Raw genomic sequence first — 24866 nt, forward strand, 5'->3', positions numbered from 1 at the left:
CAGGAAATTGTCTGATGCTGTATCAAACCCTTCTACAGTACTGAGATGAATATACAAAAATCTCGAAAGAGAAAATAGAGGTATACTGTTAGAGATGCATCTCTTAGCTGCCCCCTTCCTCCCAACTACGAACAGCCTTTGTCAGGGCACACATGAAAGCTATATTCACTACGCAAAGCTAAAATGAATGAAAGCTAGAGCTGCTGAGACTGATGGGAGGCACCTATCTCTTCTTTCTCCTCTCGCATATACTGGAAGGGAAAAAAAAAAAAAGGTGCACCTATACACTGAGTGATCTCATATGCCTCATTTCAGCATTGCATGGTGCAGACCATGTCAGCAGTAGAACAGGGAAACTGCCACCAAGAAGATGAGATACAGCAGTGCTCTGTGGGTTCAACAACGGGTAAGCAAAAGCACAGCACAAGATGGAATCTTCTGGGGAAGAGTGAATGGGTTACGACATGCAACAAATGAGGACTACAGTTGTACCTGGGGACTACTCCATAGAGGCAGGTGATCTCCATTACTACTTATCCTTCAAGCAAGATAAGACCCTATTACAGTTGTCACATTACCCAAATGTTGGCATGGAAGCAGAATTCAACATGTGATATGGATGTACCCAGTTACAGCTCAGGATGGACACAGTCAGTTCTGCATTAGTTTTCAGGTATGTGTACTCTAGAGGAACATAAGACATCACAAAGGAGTCCTAAACTCAATGCTTCCCCTCCCCCAGCTTTTTTTTAAATTTTAAAAATACAGGCAACCCAGGTCAACATTATCCCAAACCTGCCCCAACTAAACTGTTACCAGTTATATCAGGCATTTTACAAAAGCAACTGCATTTTGGCAAGTCTTATTTAAAAGAAGCAAAAAGAAAGCATGAAGCATATCTATACTCTTTTTAAGACAGAAAAACCACACAGCTGATCACACCAAAATACTGGGACACTGAAACTAGTGATTTGTGTTTCCCTACTTTGGATTCCAATACTCTGTACTCTCAGTACTGAAACAGCTTTTTAAATAATGAAGATAGACTATGAATACGCTAGTTGACTATTCACTACATGGCATGGTTTGGTTTGTTATAGGCTTGGATTTTAGCTATCACTAGTTACAAAGTATTTATTTCAACAGAACAATCCATGCTAACAAGGAAGAAACTGTTCCATTAGAAGATGACTTATATAAATGGATGCTCACGCTCTGTTTCTTCACTGACTGCTTCTTGTGCTCCATTTGAGTCAAAACTGCAAGGGAGAGCATAAAGACGGATCCTAAATTCTACCAAATTCACTACATATTTTAGAAAAGTGAACTCACATGCCAACATTTAGTTTCAGGATACACAGGGATTATACGATTAGAATCCCACTGGCTTGCTCGGAGGATTCAGCAAGATAACTACAAATTACTTAAAGGGCTAGTGTCAAAAGGACCTCTGTACTTATTTAGCCTCTGCTCTAGATTACTGACCCACTTATGAAGAGCTAAGCACCCCTGCTGCGCGATGCCAACACCCACTCCATCTGTTTGCTTCTGCTTTCTCAGAACCTCTATTAGTCTGGGTAAGAAGTTGCGTTAATTACCACATGAGCAGCTTTTGCATAGTACACACAGTATCAGCCTCACTTAGTATGTAGTCACCTTGACAAACAGCGCTGAAACAGAACAATCCTAATCACACCAGGATTATCAATAACATACCGTAAGCATATGCAGATTTCTGAAGAGGCAATTTAATTCAACTGTTGTCCAAGCTGCTCTCAGTTTTGAGAAAAGCTTGTAGGTGTTTAGTTGCTTCAGGTTTCAATGATGAAAAACTATACTGGAGTTAAGTGCGGGAGCATAATCATGGACTCAACGACAGATCAATATGATCATAGTTGAAGACCCTTTACAAGAGCATCAGACATCATTTTATACATTGGTTACATCCGTACACGCGTTTAGCTGTTTTACTATTGGTTACACACATTATTCACGCACTGGCCACGCGCCTAGTTACACTTAATGATTGGTTATATCAACACTGTACACACGCATAAACATAAGACATAATTGGTTATACTAAAACATGCGAAACTTGTCTCAGTCTAATTGGTCAAGATAAACTGTCAAATTGAGGTTCTTTGTGCCAAGTTCCCTTTATCGTGGAATGCGCACCTGTGTTCTTCTAATTGATATCTTTCTTATTTTTGTCGTCTTGTTTATTCTGTTCAAGGCCTTCTAAAGGCGTCTGGAATGCTCTTGTGACTGTTAGCTAAATATGTTCCCACAATTAAGTACTGTATCAAGCTCTCTGGAAATCTCCAAGGGGACCAGAAACTTGTGAAACCACAACTAAAACTTCTGTTGAGGGAATAATGCAACAGTAGCAAGCAGAAGCATCCCACAACACTTGTCAATAACTACACTGAGTTGAACAGTGTTAGTAAGTAAATCTAAAGCTAGTTAAAAAAAACTACACACACAAAACCAAACACGAAAACCCTCCCCAAGCAGAACAACATTTGGAAAGTTAGCCCAGCTGTCACATCAGAACTGCATCTCAGCACCTCAAACTTCCTGCTGACTAGGAAGAAAAAAAACTTTCAAATTCAGCATTTTATTATTTATCCCTGCTGATCTGCAGATCTTCAAGACATTCATTAAAGTGGGTCTCAAGCAGCAGTTTCATTAACTTACTAAATCCAAGAACAAGAAATCGCCAGAAGTCATTACAGTACTGAGTTGACATTTGTTCTTTCTTGGGAACCCAGACTACTACTGTCAAAGTGAAATAATATCAACAGTCCAAAAGCCAACTATGAAACTCAAGAATTCTGTACAGCGCTGCTGGCAACCCTGATATCATCTCGCCCCTTAATACCAAAGCCATTTCTTAGTTTAAAATTAAACCTTGTATAATAGCCTACATCACTTGAAGAGCTCTCTAGCTAACGGCTTACTCCTAAGGTAGTCAAGTAAAACATACGTCCAGTCTTTTACAGCTAACTGGAGGATAGATGAGAACAGTTATGTCACAGAGCAGCAAGAACTGCTGGTCACACCATGGAGGCTATACAGAGTAAAAGAGCTTCGTATTCTGTTTTAAAGAATTATTTACTATGTCTACTTTAACACAAAAGGTCATGAAAGCAGGAGGACATACTCAAAGTAGACTAGGAAAAAAATTGTGTATTAGTATACTGTTTGTAACTTCTAACATCATCTTCAAAATTAAAATTAGACAACTACTCTTCTGAAGTAGAAATATTTACTGCCCCAGTACCCCGCCAGGAGAGCTCTAAGTCGTCTAAGAGCTTTAAAAGAGCTCTAAAAGTTAGATACACACTTTATATCAAGTGAATCTCTGTATGACATATTAACTTCTGTCATATGAAATGCCTTCCAATTAAGCATTTAGCCTTCATCATGGTAAAGACTTGCTAAATACATACAGTCATCTCATGTCAAGTCAAGAAATATATATCCCTACGGGTTCCAATCTTAGTCTACTGATACACACTAAGACAAAAAAGCTCTAATATTTTATTTCTGATTGTTTTCCAGGTGGCGAAAGGAAGAAAGCAGAAGGGAAACCCAGAGAATTTTGGGACTGCTCTAGGGAAGAAAATACAAGCAGAGGGCAGCATTAGAAACAAAAGGTGGAATAGAAAAAAAGAGAGAACAGAATTAAAGTAGGCATTCGTTCAGAGCATACTCATGATTTTTCCAGGAAAGCTGTGTCAAATCTAAAAGAAAATGCCAAAACCATTATCAGATACACAATTGATATATGGAAATCATTGCTGATACCATCTAGTCTGCTCTATGATTAATACAAAGTTTAAAAGTAGCTGGGATTAATGCGCAAATACAGAAATTAAGGTCGTAAACCAGATGCAGTTTCTCTTCCCTAGAAATTAGTTTAAGTGTCAAGGGGCTAAGCGCCCAGAATAGTCCTGTGCCACCAGATCCTCTAACTTTTTCCACAGAAAAACACACCTTGTGAAAGTGATTGGATACTTATGTCTCACATAATGAGCTTACACATGCACCTTAGTGGGAACTCTGTACACCACGAATTGAGAGCACACTGCATTATACTTACAAACGTAACCCTTGCCTCTTGCACAGCAGTTGCTATGAATTAAGTTGAGAAAGTCAAAGGGGTAGAATGTAAGTTGTTCACCTAAATGTATATACGTATCAGGAGCAGAAGAGCAGTTCTAGAAATACTCAAGTTATTTAATAAAAAGCACTTTCATTAACCAATAACAAATAGTAAATGCAGTAAATAAACTGGTCTTCAGACAACCTGCCTCCAAAGACAAAATTTCCCTTCAAAAGGGAGAATGGACGCAGCTTGTACAACTTAAATGAAACTACCATATACAATTGAAAATAATTAGATGACTGAAGTGTTGACCAAGGAAAAACTAGTCTTTTTTTTTTTTCCTTTTTTAAAGTGGAAGTGTAGATTCAAGTATGCCCCTCCGATTATAGACAGGGTTATTACATAAAAGCATAAGGCAGTGCTACAAACTAAGAGCTGTGCTAGGCACCACCAGAATACATACAAATTGGAATCTACGTAGTAATGAAAATTGAAATGTAAAGCTATTATTAGAAATTGTGACTTTACAAAAGCATGTGATTCAGTTGTAGGCAAGCACTATATAAAACCAAAATAGGTTTTAAACAATTTTTTAAAGAATCAAAAGCATGCAACTGATTTTTTAGTAATTTGTTTGCAGGATAGCCTAAACATCCATTGAGTCATTTCTTAACTGGTTGTAACAACTTCAAACACAACAGCACTTACCTTGGTATCGTCACACATTTTGTATTGCAATTCTGAGTGGTAATTGCCTTCTCAAGTTCATCCAGCTGTCCTGTTTTCTTTAGCTTCTTGACCAAGCTTTTCACTGCTTTTTCACACCACTTTTCCTCCTGACCATTCTGCTCACCGCCACCAGCCCCTCCAGAGCCACCAGCAGATTTTTTCCACCCCAGAAGTCTCTTCACAACTGGTGGAGTGAATGGCAATATGGATGACATGACTTTCACCAGACAGAACACTCAGCAAGCAATAAATTAGAGACTCCCGTCTGATCCCTAAAAACACAAACCAAAACAGACACATTAGCACTGAGGTTTCACATGAAACAAACACCTTGATTAGGACCTTTTGTTACCAAATGCCATAAGGATGCTGCATACCAAAACGAGTCAGATAATAGTTCAGAAGTAGTCTGGATCATGGTTAGGTACTTCATCAATAAAGTTCAACTGCAAGTTTGCTCCAGACTCTTCAACAGTTAGCACAGACTAAGGTTACTGTTGGATTAGACACTTAATTTTTTCCTCGAGTCTTTCCTAGCTAAAGTCAACTCCAGAAAAATAAAGAAGTTAACTTGAGTCTAGCTTTGCACCTAGGCTGGCTGGTTTTAGTCATTTATTAAAGTTTTCCACAAGTGATTGACAAATTGCATACACATATATATGCACGTTCTGCCCATCTCCAAATTAATTTAGCAAGCAAAATTGTGTTTGGAATGTCATGTAGTCATTACAGCTTGACAGAAGTCTTCCAACAGTCAGCCATTTCATAAGTCTTTTCTCATTTTGTTTCTCATATTTTAAATAACTACCAATTTTTGTTCCTCTGGGGACACCGATTTCAAATTCACTTATAAATTTGGTAATAAGCTTATTCCCATCTTTCAATCTAGAGTTCAATGGCCTACAGATAATGAATCTTCTCAACTGGCAAGTCTTCCAAATTCATTAAAGGATTTTTAAAATCTTAGTTTGCAAGCACCGGAGTAGTAGAACTGTCTGTTTTCAATTTTGATAGCCTTTCTTCAGTATCAACTACCTGATCAGGATGTTTATGTAAAAAGAAAGTTAGAAGGGTTGCCAAAATTTGGGCTATGTTTAGCATTCACTGCAATTTGCACTTCAAATAATTTAAAAGAGAAATGATAACCGTTTCAAAAAAAAAAAAAATCTTGCTTTTGCAGCTTCTATTAGGCTAGTTTTAGGTATTAAAACATAAGCCCCAAGTCAACCTTATTATTTCAGGCAGACAGCTGTTAGAAATTGCTTGAGGACATAATGGTCCTATGGATAGAAGTATGGCATTGAAGTCAAAACCAACCTTATTTCCAGGCAACAAATGGGTATTTGAACTCCAGAAAGTTACCTTATTTCCAAACTGTGTAAGTTAGTTCAGTTAGCTGAAAACACCTTGTTTTAGCTAAGAGCTAACACTACCTTCAGGCTACTCAATTTGAGCTTTCAAGGCAGCTTACATGCCTCTCCATCCTGTACAGGCACACTCTTCACTTCTATCCAAAATATACCAACCTCATCTTACTGAAACTTCCCATCTACAAAACAGCACGGTTGATTTGGCATACTTCAGACTACAGTGTTCATGGCTAATTTATGCCTTGTCATGTCTTTGCAGTTTCAGTGAGGACCAACAAGTCAACAAACACTAGATTATATTCTACAGGTAACTTTAAATCATAACTTTTCAGCTTCCACAAAACAGAACATTCAGTAGGAATGACATTTCAGTTTCAACTAAATTATACCTCCATAAACCAGCTTCTGAGAGCACCTAAGATTACAACTGAAGCAAGAATTGTAGTTTTCTGGGGTCAAGGAGACAGAGGTTCCAATTAATGGACTCAAGATTAACACTGGTAACTTTATGAAAGTCATTCAAAATAATCTATCCTAAATCACAGAAACACAGAATGGTTTGGGTTGGAAGAGGACCTTTAAAAATCATCTAATCCAACCCCTCTGCCATGGGCAGGGACATCTTTCACTAGATCAGGTTGCTCAAAGCCCCATCCAGGCTGACTTTCAACACTTCCAATGATGGGGCATCCACAACTTCTCTGAGCAACCTGTTCCAGTGCCTCACCACCCTCACTGTAAAAAACTTCTTCCTTATATCCAATCTACATCTACTCTCGTACAGTCTAAAATTGTTGCTCCTTGTCCTGTCAGTAGAGGCCTTGGTAAAAAATCAAAGCATTCATTTTCACACAAGACTAATATGAAAAGAACTTTTATTCTTTCAATAATGTTGAATTATTACAGAATTGTGTCCACTGTTTCAGACTGCAGGTTTTGCAGACTGCAAAAGCATTGCACTGGAGCCCTGGCTGCAGCAAACACAAGAAAAATAAACTCAGTATCCAACATTTTCAAATTAAACACTGACTAGGACACTCAGGGTACAGTTGCATAGGGAGCAACAAGCTCCTGCCACGGGAAGCCCAGGTCTCCTTCCTTTCTTTCCTGTGGCACCACCACCACCTCAGCACCAGTGCTAATACCTTTCCACAAAGACTCGGCTAGATAACCAAGTAAAAACTGATCAAGAGTGGGTTTTTGCTGAGTTGGTTCTCTTTCAGGTTAACAAGTTGCACCAGCTCACACACTGTACTGTGAGTACTCTACCTGTTGTCAGGTAGGTTACAGGAGTGTGGATGGAGGACTCCAGCCCCAGCCTTCAACAGCAGTTTTAGCATTGACTGCATCGCTGGAAATACAACCCAGGCATGTACTTTAATTTAGATCATTTATTTTGGTGGCAAAGCCAAATTAAGAAGCCTTACTCCCTTTTCCACATGTTTGGAACTGTTTGCAGGCCTGGGAGTGAAACACATTAGACCCCTAATCCAGTACACTGAGTAGCTCCAGAGATGAAACAGGAGGCTTGCATGGCCTCTGCTGTTTAAAGAAACACACTAGGTTTCTGAAACAGGGAACTGCAGTCCCTCTGAGCTTTTATAAAAAGACTTCAACTTTTGAGCAAGGCCAACATTAGATGCTTCAGAGGCATACGCAAGAAATTGAAAAAGACGAAACCAAAGCTATTTTGCTTCAAGATCACATTTTAAACACTAGCAATTGATGGTGTAATATCTGAACATTAAATTCAGTGCTGACAGATACAGGCAACCAAGTACCACTATCATGGCTTATCCACACACCAATTCTTCTCCCGTTTATGGAGCTCACTGACACATAATATACGTATTTCCTGTTCTTTAACTTCAAATTTGACACCTTTCAGTGCCCCAGAATACTCCTTTGATTGTCAGCCTTATAAAACACACACTTCAGCAGGGTCTCATTTACCACCAAGGTAAATTGCCTATTCTTCCAGGCCCTCTAAACATTCTCAATGCTTTTATCTAGTTTTTCAGCTTTACAATACTCCTTGTGATGAGGTGTCCAATTTTGCAGCATTCTCTCCCTTAAGACATAACACTGATCTATATAGCATTTTCTGTATTCTCTGGTGCTCTCTTTTTTTTTTTTTTTTAAACTAAGAATTGTCTTTCTGCTTCAGATGCACATTGAGTGATTTAAGTCTTGCAGCAGGAAAGAATTTAGAAACCCCATACATTTCAGTTTATATTTGAATTCTCATACTACTTTGACATACTCAGAAGCAAAAAAAAAAAAAAAAAAAAATCTTCCTTTTCCCATTTCCAAAAGACTGCAAGCTCAGACCTAACTAATCAGAAATTTCCAGATATTATACTTAGTTTTAACCAGTTCCCTTACAGATGTGTGCTCATCCAGCTTCTGTAGAAGCTGTCAGAAAGCACAGGTTGATCAGCTACCCCTGTGAAAATAAGCTTTTTTTTAAAAAACAAACAAACAAAACAAAACACAAAGGAACATGCTTAAAGAGCCCTTTAATACAATGATTATTGCAGCTTAGTAGCTATTTAAAAAAAAAAAAAACAAAACCAAACCACAACATATACCACAGCTGCAGACTAAGAGTCTGGGAGGCTTAAACTTCTTCCTTCTAGCTATTGTTTTGCCATGTCAGGGATTTGCCAGGAGTATCAATAAGAACTTCACTAAGTTATTCTGGTAGTGGCCCTCTATCTTTCAAAGGCTGAGCAGAGAGAATGTGACACAAGTAGGACAGGACTTCATTCAGCCTAATACTTCAGCTGATTGTGATGAGTACTCATAGGAGAATACTTCAGCCAGCTTAATTTATGCAAAAGTGGCACTCTGCTCCAAGCATAGTGGAGGCCCTGCAAAGTGCAAGGCATGGTTAGGTTGAATTATGAGCGATTTGGATAAATGCAAATTATGCAAGGATAAAGCAGCAATAAAGAAATTAGTAAGAAACACCCTACTGGGTCAGAGGAGTGGTGCATCTAGCTTAGTGCTCCATCTCCAAAGGTGGCAAAAGCACATGCTACTCAAGGAAAGCATATGAACCTGGTTGTTTTATTTAGCTCATTCTCCTCATAATTCTCCAGCATCTTAAACTGTTATGGCAGGAAATTAAAAACTACATTCCTACCTATTCCCTTTAGCAGCCATTTATGGACCTGTTGTGCACAAATTCATCTAACCACTTTTTCAATCTGCCTCCACAACCTCTTGTGGCAGACAGCACCAGAATTTAACTGCCCACTGTTTAAAGAAGTACTTTTAGCTATTTTAATTCATTCTCTTCCTAGTTTCAGTAAGTGCCTCTTGTTCTACCACTGCAAGCTTCGCTGAAGAACTGTTCGTATTCATCTCGTCCGCAAACTTCACAATTCTGTACATTTGAATCACGTCCCTCCCTCAAATAGAGGACTATCAGCCTTTTGTCACAAAGAAAGTATCTGAACACAGCTCATACAGTTTGGGAAGCTACTCTGGACAGATGCCAAGCCTGAGAGCTTTACTACTACAACTAAATTACAAGTACTTGAAGACATTGTGTAAGGACTGATCTAAAGACCACAGAAAAATTGTATCAGTCTATGGTTATCTTTTCACTTATCTTTTTGGTCATGTTATCCTAAAGCTCTCAACATTGTAATTAAAAGTACAAAGACATAAATCTACACCTCATGAGGAATCTGGAGATAGAAGGCAGACAGCAAGTTATCTACTGCTGAACATCTGGCAGGAGCTCAAATAAAAATGAGGAGCCCTACATTTGCATTGGGTTCTAACTGTACCCACCTAGACAGTCTCCAACACCATGTTTATGCTAATGGGTTTAGGAGTCACTGTTGCAGCTCATTTTTGACCAGCAAATCCCATTTCCATTCATCACCTGCAACTTTTGCATTCAAAGTGACACAGTAATATTAGTAGTTTTGATCATTGTTCCTAACAAATCATCTTCTCATACACTGTCACTGTTGACACTAGCCTTTTGCTAAAAACATTCCTCTAGTCTTTTTCCTTGTATACTTTCTTCATCCAAAAAAAAAAAAAAAAAAAAAGCTTTTTCACCAAATGCACCCAGAAAACAACCTTTGCCAATACTGCAAGAAACATTTCCACATTGCTAAAATGGCCGCAGATTCAATACATGCTAAATATGTAATATCCCTTCTTCCTTGTGATATAGTTTTTGTGATTTCCTTGTAGTCTAAGCCAACCATCTCCAAAAACTGCGTACTAGTTTATGGCCTTTGCTTTTAAGGACCTTAAATGTGCTTTGCCATTGCTTATTCTTTGCACCATCTCCCCTTTGCTCACTCTTTTCTACCAAGGCCCAACATCATAGCCCAAATCTGATCTTTTACCTTCCTCTATACTATTCCCACTACAACACACCAACATATTGGGACTCTGTAACTGCAGGGAGATTTTTCAAAACCCCCTTCTGAGCTCAACTACTGTTGAGCTATTAGTATCAAGGCAGCAGTGCAATACATAGCAGCAAACTTCCACTATTTTATCCCTTTCCATGTTCTCTGGATTGTGCCTTAAAACTGCAGCTCTGAATACTCAAGGAGTACTCACTGTTGCCCAGAGAGGTACAAGTGTTTCTTTAGATTGCTGAACATAGGGAGCACATGCTGTTATTCCCAAGAGATTAATACTGGAAGATTTACAAATTGCCTAACATTGGTGGTATTTGTTTCATCTCTGCCCCCATAGTATATCTCTGCTTCCTGATGCACACATGTTTCTATAGTTGGTCAAACAGTGTCATAGTTGGCAACTTTTAAAGTCACAGTTTGAGTCATGTCTGCTATTATTCCATTCTACTGTGGTTCTCTGGAACAAGTATTAAATATTAAGCTCATGATCCCAGCAATAACTAAGCATAAAAGATGAAGAAAACCTTAAGGGCAGCATGCTAGCAGACTAAAATCTTCAAGGGAAATTTTCCTTTCCTGAGTGTCTGGAACATACTATAAACACACTGGTGCTACCAAAAATATCAAGTGATTTCTGGCTAATTTATTCTAAAGCCTTATGCAACATATTTCATATCAGTCTGCTTATTCATCTTAAACGTGAAATAAAGAAATCTGATCTCTCCTGGTTTTACTAGAAGTATTCTGGCTTAGAGGAATTTCATTTGCGAGAGCTCTTCTGGAATAAAGACGACAGAAGTTAAGCTCCTGAGGAAAGAAGATCGAGGAAAATAATTTGCGGTATTTGAGAGAGAGTCTACAAGCTCATTTCCTCCCTATTTTAGTCCCATTTTTGTGATTTTTTAAAAGGCAATGTTTTTTTCATTAATCCTGGAATTTGGACAAGATTCTTTATCAATTTCACCAAGTGCACAACGTTTCAGATCTTTCATAAGGTGAGGGAATATCCACCCTTTCCCTTCACATGTACCCCTGTGATATTACTGGCTTCATGATAAGGTAACATTAATTGAAGCACAGTCTATTTAAGGTGGTATCAAGACCTTACGTTAGGCTAAACAATATTGAGAGTTGAAGTTTTAAAGGGCATAGCTTATGCAGTACTGCATATGTCTCCTATATTAATCCAAAGTCATTAAGACTTAGAGAAACAATAAAGCAAGTATTTCATCTTGCATTGAACAGAAGCAAAACAAATTTATGACCCTCTTCTGGATCCTTTAGGCTGTGTCAGTCCAAACAAGGAGACAGTTTATTCTCAGCGGAATCTGAGAAAGTTCTCCCCAATGTTAATGATCCCAACTTGCAGGAAACCTGAATTTTGTACGAAGTTCGAACTAAAATCAAAGCCAGTCTTTCACCTTTCAGAGAGAATACACTCTAGCTAAAGCACTCAGTGGAACAGACAAGAGAAGACATTTCACTACTTTTGTTGCACCCACAACCCCTCAAAAAAATGCCGTTTGGGATTCCAGAAGGGCTAATTCTTTCTTCTTCCCCTACAAATGCATATTAAAAGACAACTGGTTTTGTCATACTCGAGAAGCTCAAATGTGCTGCCACATACACACTTTTCTGAAGAACATGAGAAACTGAGATGGTACCCATCCTTCTCTCCTCATATTCAGGTCAGAGTGGGACAGCTTCAAGTAGTCCCTTACTGGTTTTTAGGTGTTTGGGGTTTTTTTTGCTTTGGGGAAGGTGGGGGTGGCGAGCCGGAGGAAGGGGAATCCAGCTCTACCGAGCAATGCCCTCAGATCCACCCCCCAGTTCAGCTTTTCAGCCAATTAGGCCAGCAGTGGGGAGTGGTTCTAAAGAGCTCCCTCCCAAGGGGCTCCATCTGGCCTGCAGCTCCATCTGGCCAGCTCACAGGCCAAAGCTTCGAGACATAAAAAGCCAAGGTCCTGGTTCAGCTTTGACACGAGCCGGTGAACTTCAAGGTGGACTGCATGTGATCTGGGGGGACAGGAGCAAAGAAAATTCTTCCTCTGGGTCAGCTTTAGAATGGGGATTTTGTAACATGCCTATATACAGAATCAATTTACACATTAATTTTTAGGTTTATTTTACTCTAGTATTGCAACACATCTTGAAACTCTGCATAACTGTATCATCTTTATACAGCTCATTGAAAACAGAATTACCTACCTACTTTGAAAGTAGACTTTTTTCCTCTCACTCATTTCATGAAGTTTGATTATGAATCAAATGCGAAAAAACTCGTATTTCTCATACACAAAGCTAAAATAAGCGTGATCATGATGTTACGAAAGCTTCAGAAGCTGGATTTTTCTTCAATTACTACGGACTGCTGCAAATTACAGAGAAATGTAGTAATGAAAAGCTATATTGCTATTAGAAGATTAGCACACTGTATGTAACACATGCATTCATAGTATACTAAAATTGCATGCAACTGGAGACATGAGAAAGAACAAGAGATGTTAATTTTACTGACCTTTGATTAAACTACTAATAGGACCGATGTATTTTAGCAACTCTCCTAGAATTACAAAAGAGGAAAATTACCACAACTGCAGTCGGCCAATCCACCTGTCTCTGCAAAGCAGCAAACTCCTTTCACTTATTTAGTACTATGAACAGCCTCACAGTACTGCTCCTTAAAAGACCTTAATGGCCCCACAAAAGCACTGAATGAGCACTCCAAACCACAGCAGTTCAAGCCCTTCTCACCTCATTCCTTTTGACTAAAATTTTCCATGTGAAGCAGGCAAGTGCCAGTTTCATTATTTTAGAAAATAAATACTCCTGGGCTAAATTTGACAGGAATACTCAGGATTATCAGGTACCTAGGTACCTGTTTCAGTTTTTATCTGTACAGCTTAGCAGCTTCTTCACTTTGTTAAACCACAAACAATTGCATTTAACAATTAGTTAATGAAAGTTCACTTTCAATACAGGCCTAAACTAAGTGTTCTTCAAACAGGTCAGCCCCCCCACCTCCTTGATAAGCAGAGTTCACCCTGCACTGAAGAGTGTCTTATGTTAAGCTCGTATGGCTCCAGTGTAATTAAATCAAGCTTGAGCCCCAGACTAAACTGATAGGAGACCCAGGAACTGCTCTCTGGCAGTCTCCTCTTGGTCTTAGTTCACACTGTGGCTGTCAAACACACATAATCATAATAAAATGTCATCTGGAACGAGGCCTTACTGTTTGTAACACAGTTTCTCTACTGGAAGGGGAGGGCAATGTTTAGGAAGGTTTTCCGCAGTAGCCAATTTCTTCTAGCCCAGAGAGTATTGAACGCAGGGCTGCCTGTACTCTCCATTCTATTACAAAAAACTAATCCCATCGCATGACCTGCAGCAATTCAGTTTAACAAATCAACAATTACAAATATTTTGGCAAAGTAAGCTTAGGTATTGTTTGCCTCTCGGCACAGTTCACAACCAGTTTGTGGCTTTATGATAAAAGTCATTAAATCCAATCTGAAAAGCAGAATTTACAGCTCACTTAGCAAGTCAGGCCCATAAATGGATGCTTTCAATTACAGGGCATTTACATGCACAATCATTAAGGCAGCGTTGAATACGTTTGAAAACTCTAGAATACTTTTTATAATAATTAAAACTTTGCGTACTGTTCTTTATATAAACAAAACTTAGGAATTCTCTTCGGTCTCAAGCAGAGCTTAGATTCATCGTTATCCAGAACCTACTACAAAGCCTGTTCTCCCAGTACTTTTGTGGGAAAGGGATTAGACAGATGGAAACAAGTTTTGTTTTTTAAAGTTGCTCTCAGTAGCTGAGATTTTTTTGAGCTCCAATAAACTCAATTATATCAACTGGTGCTCAACATTTCAGAAAGATCAAGTGGAACAGGAAGATGGAGGAGGACCCAGGAGGGCCTTTCATTTGGAGATTCACCGTGTAATTCAAGCTTATTTGATTTTGTTCGTGAATCTAGCTTCTGGGTGGAGGAAAAGAAGAGATCAGTTAAGAGACCAATTTTTTTAACCTCATTTTTTCAATTGTGTTCTCCTTTTTATCATCAAACAGAACCTCAGGAAAGCTGACAGATGCTTCTCCAAGATTATATTATAGACGCCCAGCTTCTTCCACAAAGAAAACTGTATCTTCGAATGCTTTTGTTTCAGTGACTGTCAGTATAGTCCAAGTCTGACCCACACAGCGGCAGAACAACAATCAACTACCAAGTTACTCTATTAAACAGCCCAATATATTGTTAAATATGTGCTTACACTCATCTTTAAGTTTAAACCACCTTAAATGAGATCCTCCCCTTCCTCTTTTTAAAGGCATTTGTAACTAATGCTATCTTTCATCATGACAGTGCTAAGCAAACAGGGGGAAGGGGCTTCAAAAACCTCCCCTTTACTTACATTTGTATGCCCCTCTAATTCACCACAGTTTGAAAATGTTAAAGTTTTAGAGCTACGCCTCAGAACAAACACACACACAAATAATCTACTCACGCACCATGCAAGCTCCAACACTGTGATAAAGCATAGAAAAGTCTAAACAGCAACCTTGTTCTGCTAAGAAAAGCCTTTCACCTTAACAACAAGGTGGGGTGGGGGGTCGGTCTGGAGAACAGAGCAAAGACTAATGAGCCTCTCACTACAGAGTCCAGCCCCCACAGAAATAATGTCATGAATCAGTCTGAAAGTACAGCTCTCCAGGCTAAGAAAGGAACACTTAAGAACCAACAAACCTGCTGTTATGTGCGGTCTCCTAATAAGCTGACATTATAAACTTCTTGCTACAGATGGAATCTGACTCGTTTACAACCATGAACTGTGATAACAGGAGCTCTGCATGCAATATACACAGGCTGCAGCATTCACTAGCAGCATTTTCACAAATGTTTGTCTGGTAAACCTAGTAAGCAAAACTTTTTCTTAATGCTATTCACTTGTTTGTAAAGTATTTGAAAAGAGCACAACACACATGTGTCAGTTTTTTGGGGTTTTTTTTGTTTGTTTGTTTTTAAGTCAAAACCTGTGATGGACAACCAAAAAGCCATGAGACTTGGCCGCGGTCTGAATCCCAGCTGTTCAATTCAACAGCTCTCCAAGACTATCACAAGGGCTCTTCACTCACCCACTTTTTTTCCTTCTTTTATTTCCCCAGAGTGAAGACTAAAAGACTGTACTGCGTCACACTTTTTCTCTTCCCCTCCGCTCCCCACAAAAAAACTACAAATAGGAACTCTACGACTCTGCAGTAACACCAACTACTTGCATTTATCACAACACGACTTCTCCCATGTGCTTATCTAGGCAGATGAAACACTTAACAGATTATGTTTGTTTACATCTTACAATGCATAGATAACTACAGCATTAAAGCTAGTGCCATGAAGAAAACCACTAATCTCAATTCTCATGTACACGTCTCATGTAGGCAGTGGGTACTTCACATCCACGGCTCTGCACTAGGAGAGGAACAGACAAAAGGGCACCGGCCGAAGCGAAGCCTTGCAATCCTAAACACTCTTTTGCAACTTGCTCCTAACTTTCTCCACCACCCCGGCACGAAGTTTTACACACCTGATCTCTGCAAGAAAAAAAAAAGACCGGGCAGAGAGGGAGGGGGAGAAGGAGGAGAAGCAGAACTTTTTTTTTTTTTTTAACTCCCCCTCGCTCACCCCTCCACACACAGACAGCGGGGACACAAGCCAACCCTTCCCACCCTTCACCGCCCCGAGTCAGGGGGCTATTCCGCCCTGTGGGCGGCCGGGGTGGGGGGGAAATGTGTGTGTGACAACCACCACCCCGACCCCCCCCCGCTTCCCCTCACGCCGACCCAGCGAACGGCCGGCAACACCCCCCCTCCCCCCCCACACACACACACCCCCACCACGGCCGTTTCTTCCCGCCGGGACGAGCAACCCCCACACACACACACACACAAACCCAACCCCCCGGCCGCCTCCGTGGCCCACCGCCGCGTCCCACCACAACAAAGGGGGAGGGAGGGCGTGGGGAGGCGCCCCCCCCCTCCGTGTCCCGTCCCCCCGTCCGTCGTTCCCCCCCCCCCCCCCCCGGCCGCCGCCGCCGGGCCCAGGCCCGTCCCGTTTCCCCCCAGCCCCAGCCCCGTACACAGCCGGCGGGGCACCCCCTTCCCGAGGAGCGTCAGCCCGGCGGTCCCCTCTCCCGCGGCGCGGCCGGGCCGCCCGCCGAAACCGCCCCGGGACCAACCTCTTCCTCGGCGAGCTGCGCGGCCGCCCTCCTCCCTCAGAGCTGCCTTCCCCCTGCGCGCCCGCCCTCCCCGCGCTCATTGGTTCCCGCCGCTACCCGCCCCCGGCGGTGGGCGGGGAGGAGGGTTATTGGTTCCTCCGCCCGTCACTTGGGAAACAGCGGGCGAGGATTGGGTAAAAGGCGGCCGAGGACCGGCCCGAGCCGCCGATTGGCGGATTGGGCCGCCAATCGAGTGCCGGCGGCGGAAAAAAAAAAAAAAAATAATAAGGCGAGAGAAATGAAAAAAAAAAAAAAAAAAAAAAGACGCGAGGCGAAGGGAGACGGAGCCGGGTGGGCGGGGCGGCGTGCCCCGTGCGGCGGGGGCGGGGCGGCGCCGCTCATTGGCCCCGCCGGCTGTCACTCCTGTCCCGGCGCGCCCGCTAGGGGCGGTTGATCGGGAAAGGAGAACGGAGCGGAGGTTTGAGTGACCCGCAGGCGCGCAGCCGCACTGCCGGCGGCCGTAACCTTCCGCGCAGGGCGCGGGTGGGAGCTGAGAAAAAGTAGTGCGCTCCTTCCCGCCAAAAATTACCTCAGGGACCGCGGCGGGCCCGGCGCGGCGGTACCCCCGGGCCTCCTGCCCTCGAGCGGCCAATAAAGCCGTAACTTCAATCGAAGTTTAAATGCTCCTTGGACAAGGGAGGGCAAAACGTCTTCCCTCAGAGGACCAGCGCGGGGCGGGAGCCACAGCGGCCCCTCAGCGGGCATGTCGCCGCTCCGTCCCCGCAGCCATCGTGAGGGCAGCACAGCCCTGCTCCCCAGCCTCTCACCGGGCCCCGTTTTCCCTGATCTCATCCCAAAACGGATTTAAACTGCCCGAGGCTCCATCTGCGACGGCCTAAGAGCTCCAGGCTAGGACGGGTGCTGCCGTCCTGGCGGTCCCCGAGGTGTGACGCTGAGATATGGCCACCCTGAAGGGCTGCCCGACCTCCTTCTGCCTGCTGCTGCCTGCACCAGCCTCGGGGCCGCCGGCATCACCGCACGGCGTGGGGGGCTGCCCCCCTCGAATTCGGTGGCTCTTAAGAGAGCGGTTTTCCCCTCGTGACGTTGTTGGGGTTTGGTTTGGTTTTTTTTTTTTTTTAGCGACCGCCTTCAGTAAACTCTTCACAGCTTTAACCACCTGTGGTGTGGTAATGATGTAATATAACTGAATTCCTGCACCTAAGTAAATGCCCAGGCTCACCACAAGTAAATTAGAGCCTGCTGCCTGCAGCTTTGCAGCCGGGGACCCGCCGGCATGCGAAAGCCATCGCTGCTTTGTCTGCAGAGGTCCTTGCGGTGACGCCCGGCGGGTTCCCCGAAGCACGAGTGGGAAGCCACAAGATGGGAGTTCAGTGGGGTTTCTTTGGGCGAAAAGGTCCGTTCCTGCTTTGCTGTAAAGACTGTTGGAGACGCTCCGGGTTTTCCGCTTCCACTTTTTGATAGTTTTCCTTATTCCCCCCTCTATATATCTCAACTGCAGGCCACTTCTCTTGTGCCTGAGGTCACATCTCGCCAACATAACAGCTTGCTTTCCAGAGACACGCTCCTTTTCAGACTGAAACGGTTTCTGCGCTTGATGACGTAGGTGTTATGATTCAGCCTCTTGGGCACGTATCCCATCTCAACAGGCTTGGTATTCTCAGGAGCCAGGTGAGGCACCTCTCCCATCATTTAGCCCTTCTGACAGAATGATAGATGCGGACTCGCAGAAATCACCCTCTTGCCTCGTCTGTGCTTGGATTTTCCCAGCTTGAAGCAGACATGTACCTTACTCAGTTGTTTTGTTGTATTTTTTCCCCCAGTTCCATCAGTTTGAGATTCAAGATGGTCATGAAGTAAACACAAAAGTAAAACGGAGAAGATACCCGCTGCAGACAGTGCAGAGCTGCTAACAGATTACCATCATGTTTTTGAAAGATAAGGAGGTGTTCCAGGCATGTTGTACCTGGAAACAGATACAGGCTATTCAGCCAGCACAGCACTTGCTTTGTGGAGGTTTCATGGCACTCAGAGAGATTTCTTTTCTATGAACAGCAAGTTAATTAAGCTCAGTTTTTCTATGGATTTGTGTCAGACATTCCTTTCACCTCCCCGCTGCAATAAATCCACAGCCCCCTTTCCTCTTCTATCCCCAAGGCTGACTTCTGATATATCCAAAGCTCCCTTCTATGTCCCCAACCTACTTTTATTGGCTTGCCGTCTGGGCACGGAGCAGCACATGCTATGGCTGGTTCAGGGCTATGCGTGCACTGGCTGGCCAGCTGCCCACAGTTTCTCTACTGCCAAGGAAGCCAAACAGTGCTGATAAGGGCTGCGCTTTCTCTGCCTTTCTCCTGGGCCAAGCACTAACAAGGTTTTTCTTTTCTAATGCAGCCACTGTTTGCCATGAAACTTGATAGACCTTGTATTTCCAAAAGCTCTGCGTCTCTGTTTCTCAGGTTTGGTTGAAATAGGTCAGAAGGTTGACAAGCTTATATTGGGACACTCTGACAAAAAAACCCAACGTCTGCATAAACCTCTTGTTTAGGAAAGCAAATTGCAAGTGGCAGGAGAAATAAAGCAAATGGAAGAAGGCTGCATTGGGGCTGCAAATCAGAGACCCCAGAAGTTACCCGAGAAGCATGGTTGCCGTGGAGAAGCCAGGCAATATGTACATCTGCAACTTAAACACCACTCTAGAAAGGGCTCCCAGCCACACACCTGCAACTGCAGAAATAGAACTTGATTTGGTAAAAAGAAAGAGCAAAACTCGGTCCCTGACACCAAAGCTGGATATTGCTAGGTCCTATTAACTAAGCCATGTAGCTCAGCACGTTTTCAACATTAGCGGTTAGGTACGGATGGTTGACAGTCCCATTTGGATTTGAACCTGCAGCAGAAGAGCATCAACATCTCTCACAAGGTATGCTAACGTGTGTCAGAGGGATCAACATCCTCACAAACAGCGTTCTTGTACAGAGAGACTGAAACAGCACAGTGGTATTTCACAGTCACCTGTCTGCTAGAAAGAACAAGGGAAATAATCTAAGATCTAAAGAAAACATGATGCTACAGAGAATACATGTTGACTTCCCAAAGGCTGTGACCAAATCCCCTAAGAGGTAAAAGAAATACAACACAAATCAGCTAACTTCAAAGACACCTAGGATTTCTAAATGACCCGACACTATCAGATATTGCTACGTGAAGGTAGAGACAAGTGTGAAGCGCAATGCCAGGAAGGCAGGGCTTGGAGGCAGAGCAGATAGTTTTTGTGTTGAGGTCATTATTACCAATATGTCAAAATGATCTGTTAAACCGGAAAAAAAAAAAAAAAAAGGAAGAGCTTTGAACAGAGTTGCGATACAAAAAGATCAGCCAGCATGTTCGAGACAGGAAATAACGTATGACAGAAATGACCATAAATCCATGGAGAACTACTGCTAAATGCTCCCAGATTTCTTAGCTCATCCTATTGAAGCACTAGCATATACTTCAGTAAGTGCTTTGTCTCTTACATCAGCGACTGCAGTGCTGCTTCCCTGCTTACTGTAAATGCCATTTGAGCATGTTATTTTCTCTCTAAACTTACGTGAAGGTAGCTTTCATCTTCCACAAATCTGCAAAAGATTATGAAAGAGAGGATGGCGCACAGAGAAGCTGGGTCTGGAAACTGTGAAAGGGACAGATTCCCTTTCATGCTGCATTACTTCATGGCCAAATGGCATGAAAGCAGCCTTTCCATGTCATTGCAGGACTGCCTGCCACAGGGGCGAACGGGGCAACACTTACAAAAACTTCCCCCCCGTGTAGGTAATGGCATGAAAAAACTCCTCTAGGATTGAGATTGTGTCGCCCTCAGCCTCAGAGGGTTAAATACGGGCTTAAACCATTTCTTACATCGCATGAAGTTTGTAAGCAGCTTCACACTGTATCACTTCTTGTGGCAGCACGAAGAGGGTTAAAGAGGACACCACACTGTGCTTTTCCCATCACATAATGAGAAGCATGCCGGTTGATTTTCAAGACGACTAACTGCCGGCATACTGTCCAAACAGGCATTACATTAAAGTGACTAGAGAAGAGCTTTAACATCATAAATGAAAAGAAATCCGTTGCACGAGGCATGAAAATCTCCAAAATAAATAGGAAGTTCTACTCAGTCATACCAGCATATAGTAGATAAAATATGTGCAAAGGGCCAAGGACTCCTCAAACTTTAAAAAACATTACAACTTAAGGCTGGGAGTAACAGCAAAATACATAAAAAGGCATGTCATATTTCTGCTCTTCTATTTATCTTCTCAGTAATGAAATTTCTCTGAAATGTTGAAACTGAAATCTGTTCACTACCTCTTCTGAAATGCAGAAGTATGTTTCCAATATTACATAAATCACTGTCATTTCAGACTGGGCTGTTAGGAGATTTCAAAGCAAAGCAAAGCAAAAAAAAAAAGGGGAAACAGTCCCACAGTGCAAAAAAATTGACAGCCCTTGATGTAAGCCTGCTGTGTCTGTCCTATACCTTTGTCAAAGTGGACTGAAGAAATAACTAGTTTTCAAAATAATGCGGTAAAAGCATTATCATCACAGTACAAACTGGTTGGTGTTTGTGTTATGAAATACATTACATTTATCAGATGGAATGGAGTTAGACAGTAATCCTTGTAAGTGACATCTCCTGTAAGAAATTCATAGCACAATGAGAAGATCTATGTATCTGCTCACACTCCTCATTCACACTGTATAATTCTGATGAGTAAATGAGTTAACTACCTTAACTTATCTCAATGCCTAGAGCCTATTTGCACATAAACCCGGTTGCCCTGAGTAACCAAGAGCAGAGTACGTTGAGAGAGACAACTTTGGCATAGTCAGACAAACACTTGAATTTTGAATTCTTTTGCTGCGTTAACTTGCTTGACTTTGGACTGAAATGGATCGGGGACTTTCATAAAATCGGGCAGTAAGATCTTTCTACAGGAAAATCCTGAAGGCCTGCATCCATATAGGGAACTTGGTAGCCCAGGTGCAATCACGGATGTTATACATAAGCTCGGTGGACTCAATTTCGTACTAGTCTCCTGGCATCAAAGCCTCAGTTTTACTTTAGGTGTGGTCAGCCACCGCCAAGGACGCAGTAATGTCTTACACTGCTTGAACTCGAAACACTTCTTAATTCTGCTTGGCTGGCAGCGGAGGTTGCAGTTAAGCAGACCGCGGAGCCTCCGAGGTGGTTTTGCAGGACCTCCCTCGGGTCCAGCAGCACTTCGCTGCTTCCCCCCTGAGATAAGGAGGGGCAGGGGCTCCCCACATGAGCTCCCTGAGGACCCATTTGGACATACCCCCTCCACTCGCTGCTAGGCGATATCCACTCCCAGTCATCAGTAGTCACTGAAACTGTCTTTTCTTTCCTCTGTTTTCCTGATTTTTATAGATTAGAAGCATTTCACGTTGTCAGCATTTCTGTTTTTTTCTCGGGTTATCTCTCTGTCCTTTCTTATTATTCCAAATACCGCACCATTCATCTGCCTACATCCTTTATTTTGGATTAGTTGAAGTTGATTAGAAACACATTTATGCTAACCCCAAATAAGCCGTCATTAAAGTGAAATAGCCTTGTTTACAAAGAGATTTACACAAGTTTATCTTTATTGACTTAAATAAACAAGAGTAATTTGTGAGCAGGCCTGGGGGACAATAGCTTTCTGTCTGAATTAATGGTAGGCCCCGGTCCAGCAAGGATTTGTGTACATGTTTAAATCTATGCCATGAATAAGCCAGCTGAAGGCAGTGGGATCAGTCATAGGAACAAAATTCAGCATAAATGCAAACCTTGGTATGATTAATTTTTCTGTCATCCTTATTTCCTTCTTCTGTTTGCTTTTTCCAGCAAGCTGAAATTAATTCATTACAGTGAAATCTGCAAAATAAAATAATTAAAAAAAATAGTTTGTGCCTCCCTAGGAAGGATCAAAATAAACCAATTTATGCTGTGATCAGTTATTGCAATACAGTCTGTTTCTGTTTTACACTGTGTAAGATGCACTATGCTAATTAAGCATATGTTTGTATAGATTAGTCTCAATGAGATTTACCCCAGTTTTCTACACCATCTGTGCAAGATTGGTAGCCGAGTTGGAAGTGATCTCTGTATATATTGTCTATATTAGTTGATGAAGTGTTTAGAATCCTTTGGGGTAAAAGTTTTCTTTATGTTATTGTTCTTGCAAAGCTTTAGTTACAGTTTTTTAACATTCTCTTTGTACTTTCAAAAACTAGTGATTTATGACAATATCATTTTAAAAGTTATTGTTATTCTGATGGACAAAATAGATCAAGCAAGAATTCAAAGAACCTGAAAAAATCCTTTCTTGCTTAGTTTTATTTAGAGATATAAAACATATATTACTGTTATGCAGGTGAAGCTATCACCAAATAAAAATGTTGCCATAATAAAAAATTAGGCCTTAAAAATATACTGGGACTTTATCATTACAAAACTGTCATGTTGTTTATTTCAGCTCTTGGCATTTATCATGATGAATAACTGATGCAAAAAAAATCTCTACCCTTCTAACAACGCTTGAAGCCAACCGATAGCTTTTTCTGTGTAATCCACAGGGAAGTCTGCGTTAGAGCCTCCATCCCTGGCACTCTGCGTTACCAAGGAGGCAGGCTTATTTCTTCGGCTGGGGTGACAGAAGAAGGAGCTCTTCGCTGTGGACAGCCCTGGTGTGACACCGTGACAGCCATCATATTTACAGAGGATGTTGGGGAGAACTCAAGGAGTCATCCCTGCCTCTGCTGTTTGGTGTAAGAAGAGTCTGCTGGTTTTGTCCTTCCCCGGTTTAGGGTGAAGCTGGTGCAAGAAGCTGGTGCTAGGCACATGTCCTCTCTCAGCAAAGCAAAATCTACTCTCTGCAAAAGTAAGTTTTGCCCTGTTGTACTTAGGAATTGCCTGTCTGGCAATACAGACCAGCTTCTCACCAATATGTGGGAGGATATTGTCCTGATGCCATATTCTGGCTGCAGGATTTAAGGTACTGAGAGGTTAAGAATCAGCATTTTACCAGAGCCTTCGAATTTATTACTAAGATGGACCATTACAACCATCTACTCTATGTTATTCATTTCAAAGGCCAAATAATTTCCCCACCAGAATCCTTCTTTGAGCCTGTCACCTTTGCAGCTCTGAGCTGCTGGATATCAGCCACGGAAAAGGCAGCTCAACTCTGATTACAAACCTGTGGTGGGAGGGATCCACCAACTGCCTGCTAAGTTGGTGTGGTGAAAATGAGAGCCTTTCTCTTTTATCTGTAAGGGATCTGTTTAGCTTCAACTTCATGCCATTTGATCTCATTATACCTTTTTGTTGGTTTTGTTTTGCTAGACTGATGTCTTTACATAGAAATCTTTATTGCATATAAGTATCTGGCAACTGGGAGAGAGTTGCACCTCAGTGTTTTCTTTAACAAACAAACTAAACTGAGTTTCTTTGCTCTTTCACCACAAGGAGGGTTTCCAAACTTCCACGTTTTCCCCCAAATCCTCTGTACCTCTATAACTTCCTTTCTGAAGTATGGACACTGAAACCATGGACAGTCCTTTAGTACATTTACAGTGTTATAACACCTCTCTGCCTTTATTCAGTTGTCTTCTATTTATGCATTCAAAGGCCCCATTTCCTCTCTTGGGTACTATGTAAAACTGGGAATATATACTCAGGGTGTCTTCAACAGTGACCTGTAAATCCTTTTTAAAGTCACTGCTTTCCAAAATGCAGTCCCCACTCCTGAATTTGAGATGTGCAGCCTTGATTCCTTGAGACAGCTGTCTTAAAACCACCAATCTGAGTGACTACATTTACTGCACTGTGCAGATCGCTCTATAAAAGTAATTTGTCAATATTTATGAAACATGGCAGCAGGAAAAGACTCCCAGCTTACAGCCACAGGCAAGGACGGCTTCTGATTTTTCAGACCTTAGCATTTACAGGTGAAGAAAGGGCAGACAA

General features: G+C 42.0%; 1 protein-coding gene across 4 annotated transcripts in view; it reads right to left on the reverse strand.

Annotated features, from left to right (window-relative positions):
* The window catches only part of SMAD2 (SMAD family member 2), a 53130-nt gene extending 36205 nt beyond the window's left edge, over window positions 1-16925 (reverse strand). Inside the window, exons 1-3 of one of the 4 annotated variants that reach the window (XM_041120843.1) lie at window positions 16853-16898; window positions 13126-13170; window positions 4820-5112 (exon numbers count right to left, since the gene is read on the reverse strand). In XM_041120843.1, coding sequence (XP_040976777.1) covers window positions 4820-5055 — 236 coding nt within the window. In that variant the 5' untranslated portion in view covers window positions 5056-5112; window positions 13126-13170; window positions 16853-16898. Of the gene's footprint in view, window positions 1-4819; window positions 5113-8595; window positions 8615-13125; window positions 13171-16852 lie in introns of those variants that run through there. The other 3 variants (XM_041120845.1, XM_030004743.2, XM_041120844.1) reach the window with 3 other exon arrangements.
* Window positions 16926-24866: the final 7941 nt, after the last annotated feature.

The sequence above is a fragment of the Aquila chrysaetos genome, chromosome Z (assembly GCF_900496995.4).
Source record: "Aquila chrysaetos chrysaetos chromosome Z, bAquChr1.4, whole genome shotgun sequence".
Lineage (NCBI taxonomy): Eukaryota > Metazoa > Chordata > Aves > Accipitriformes > Accipitridae > Aquila > Aquila chrysaetos.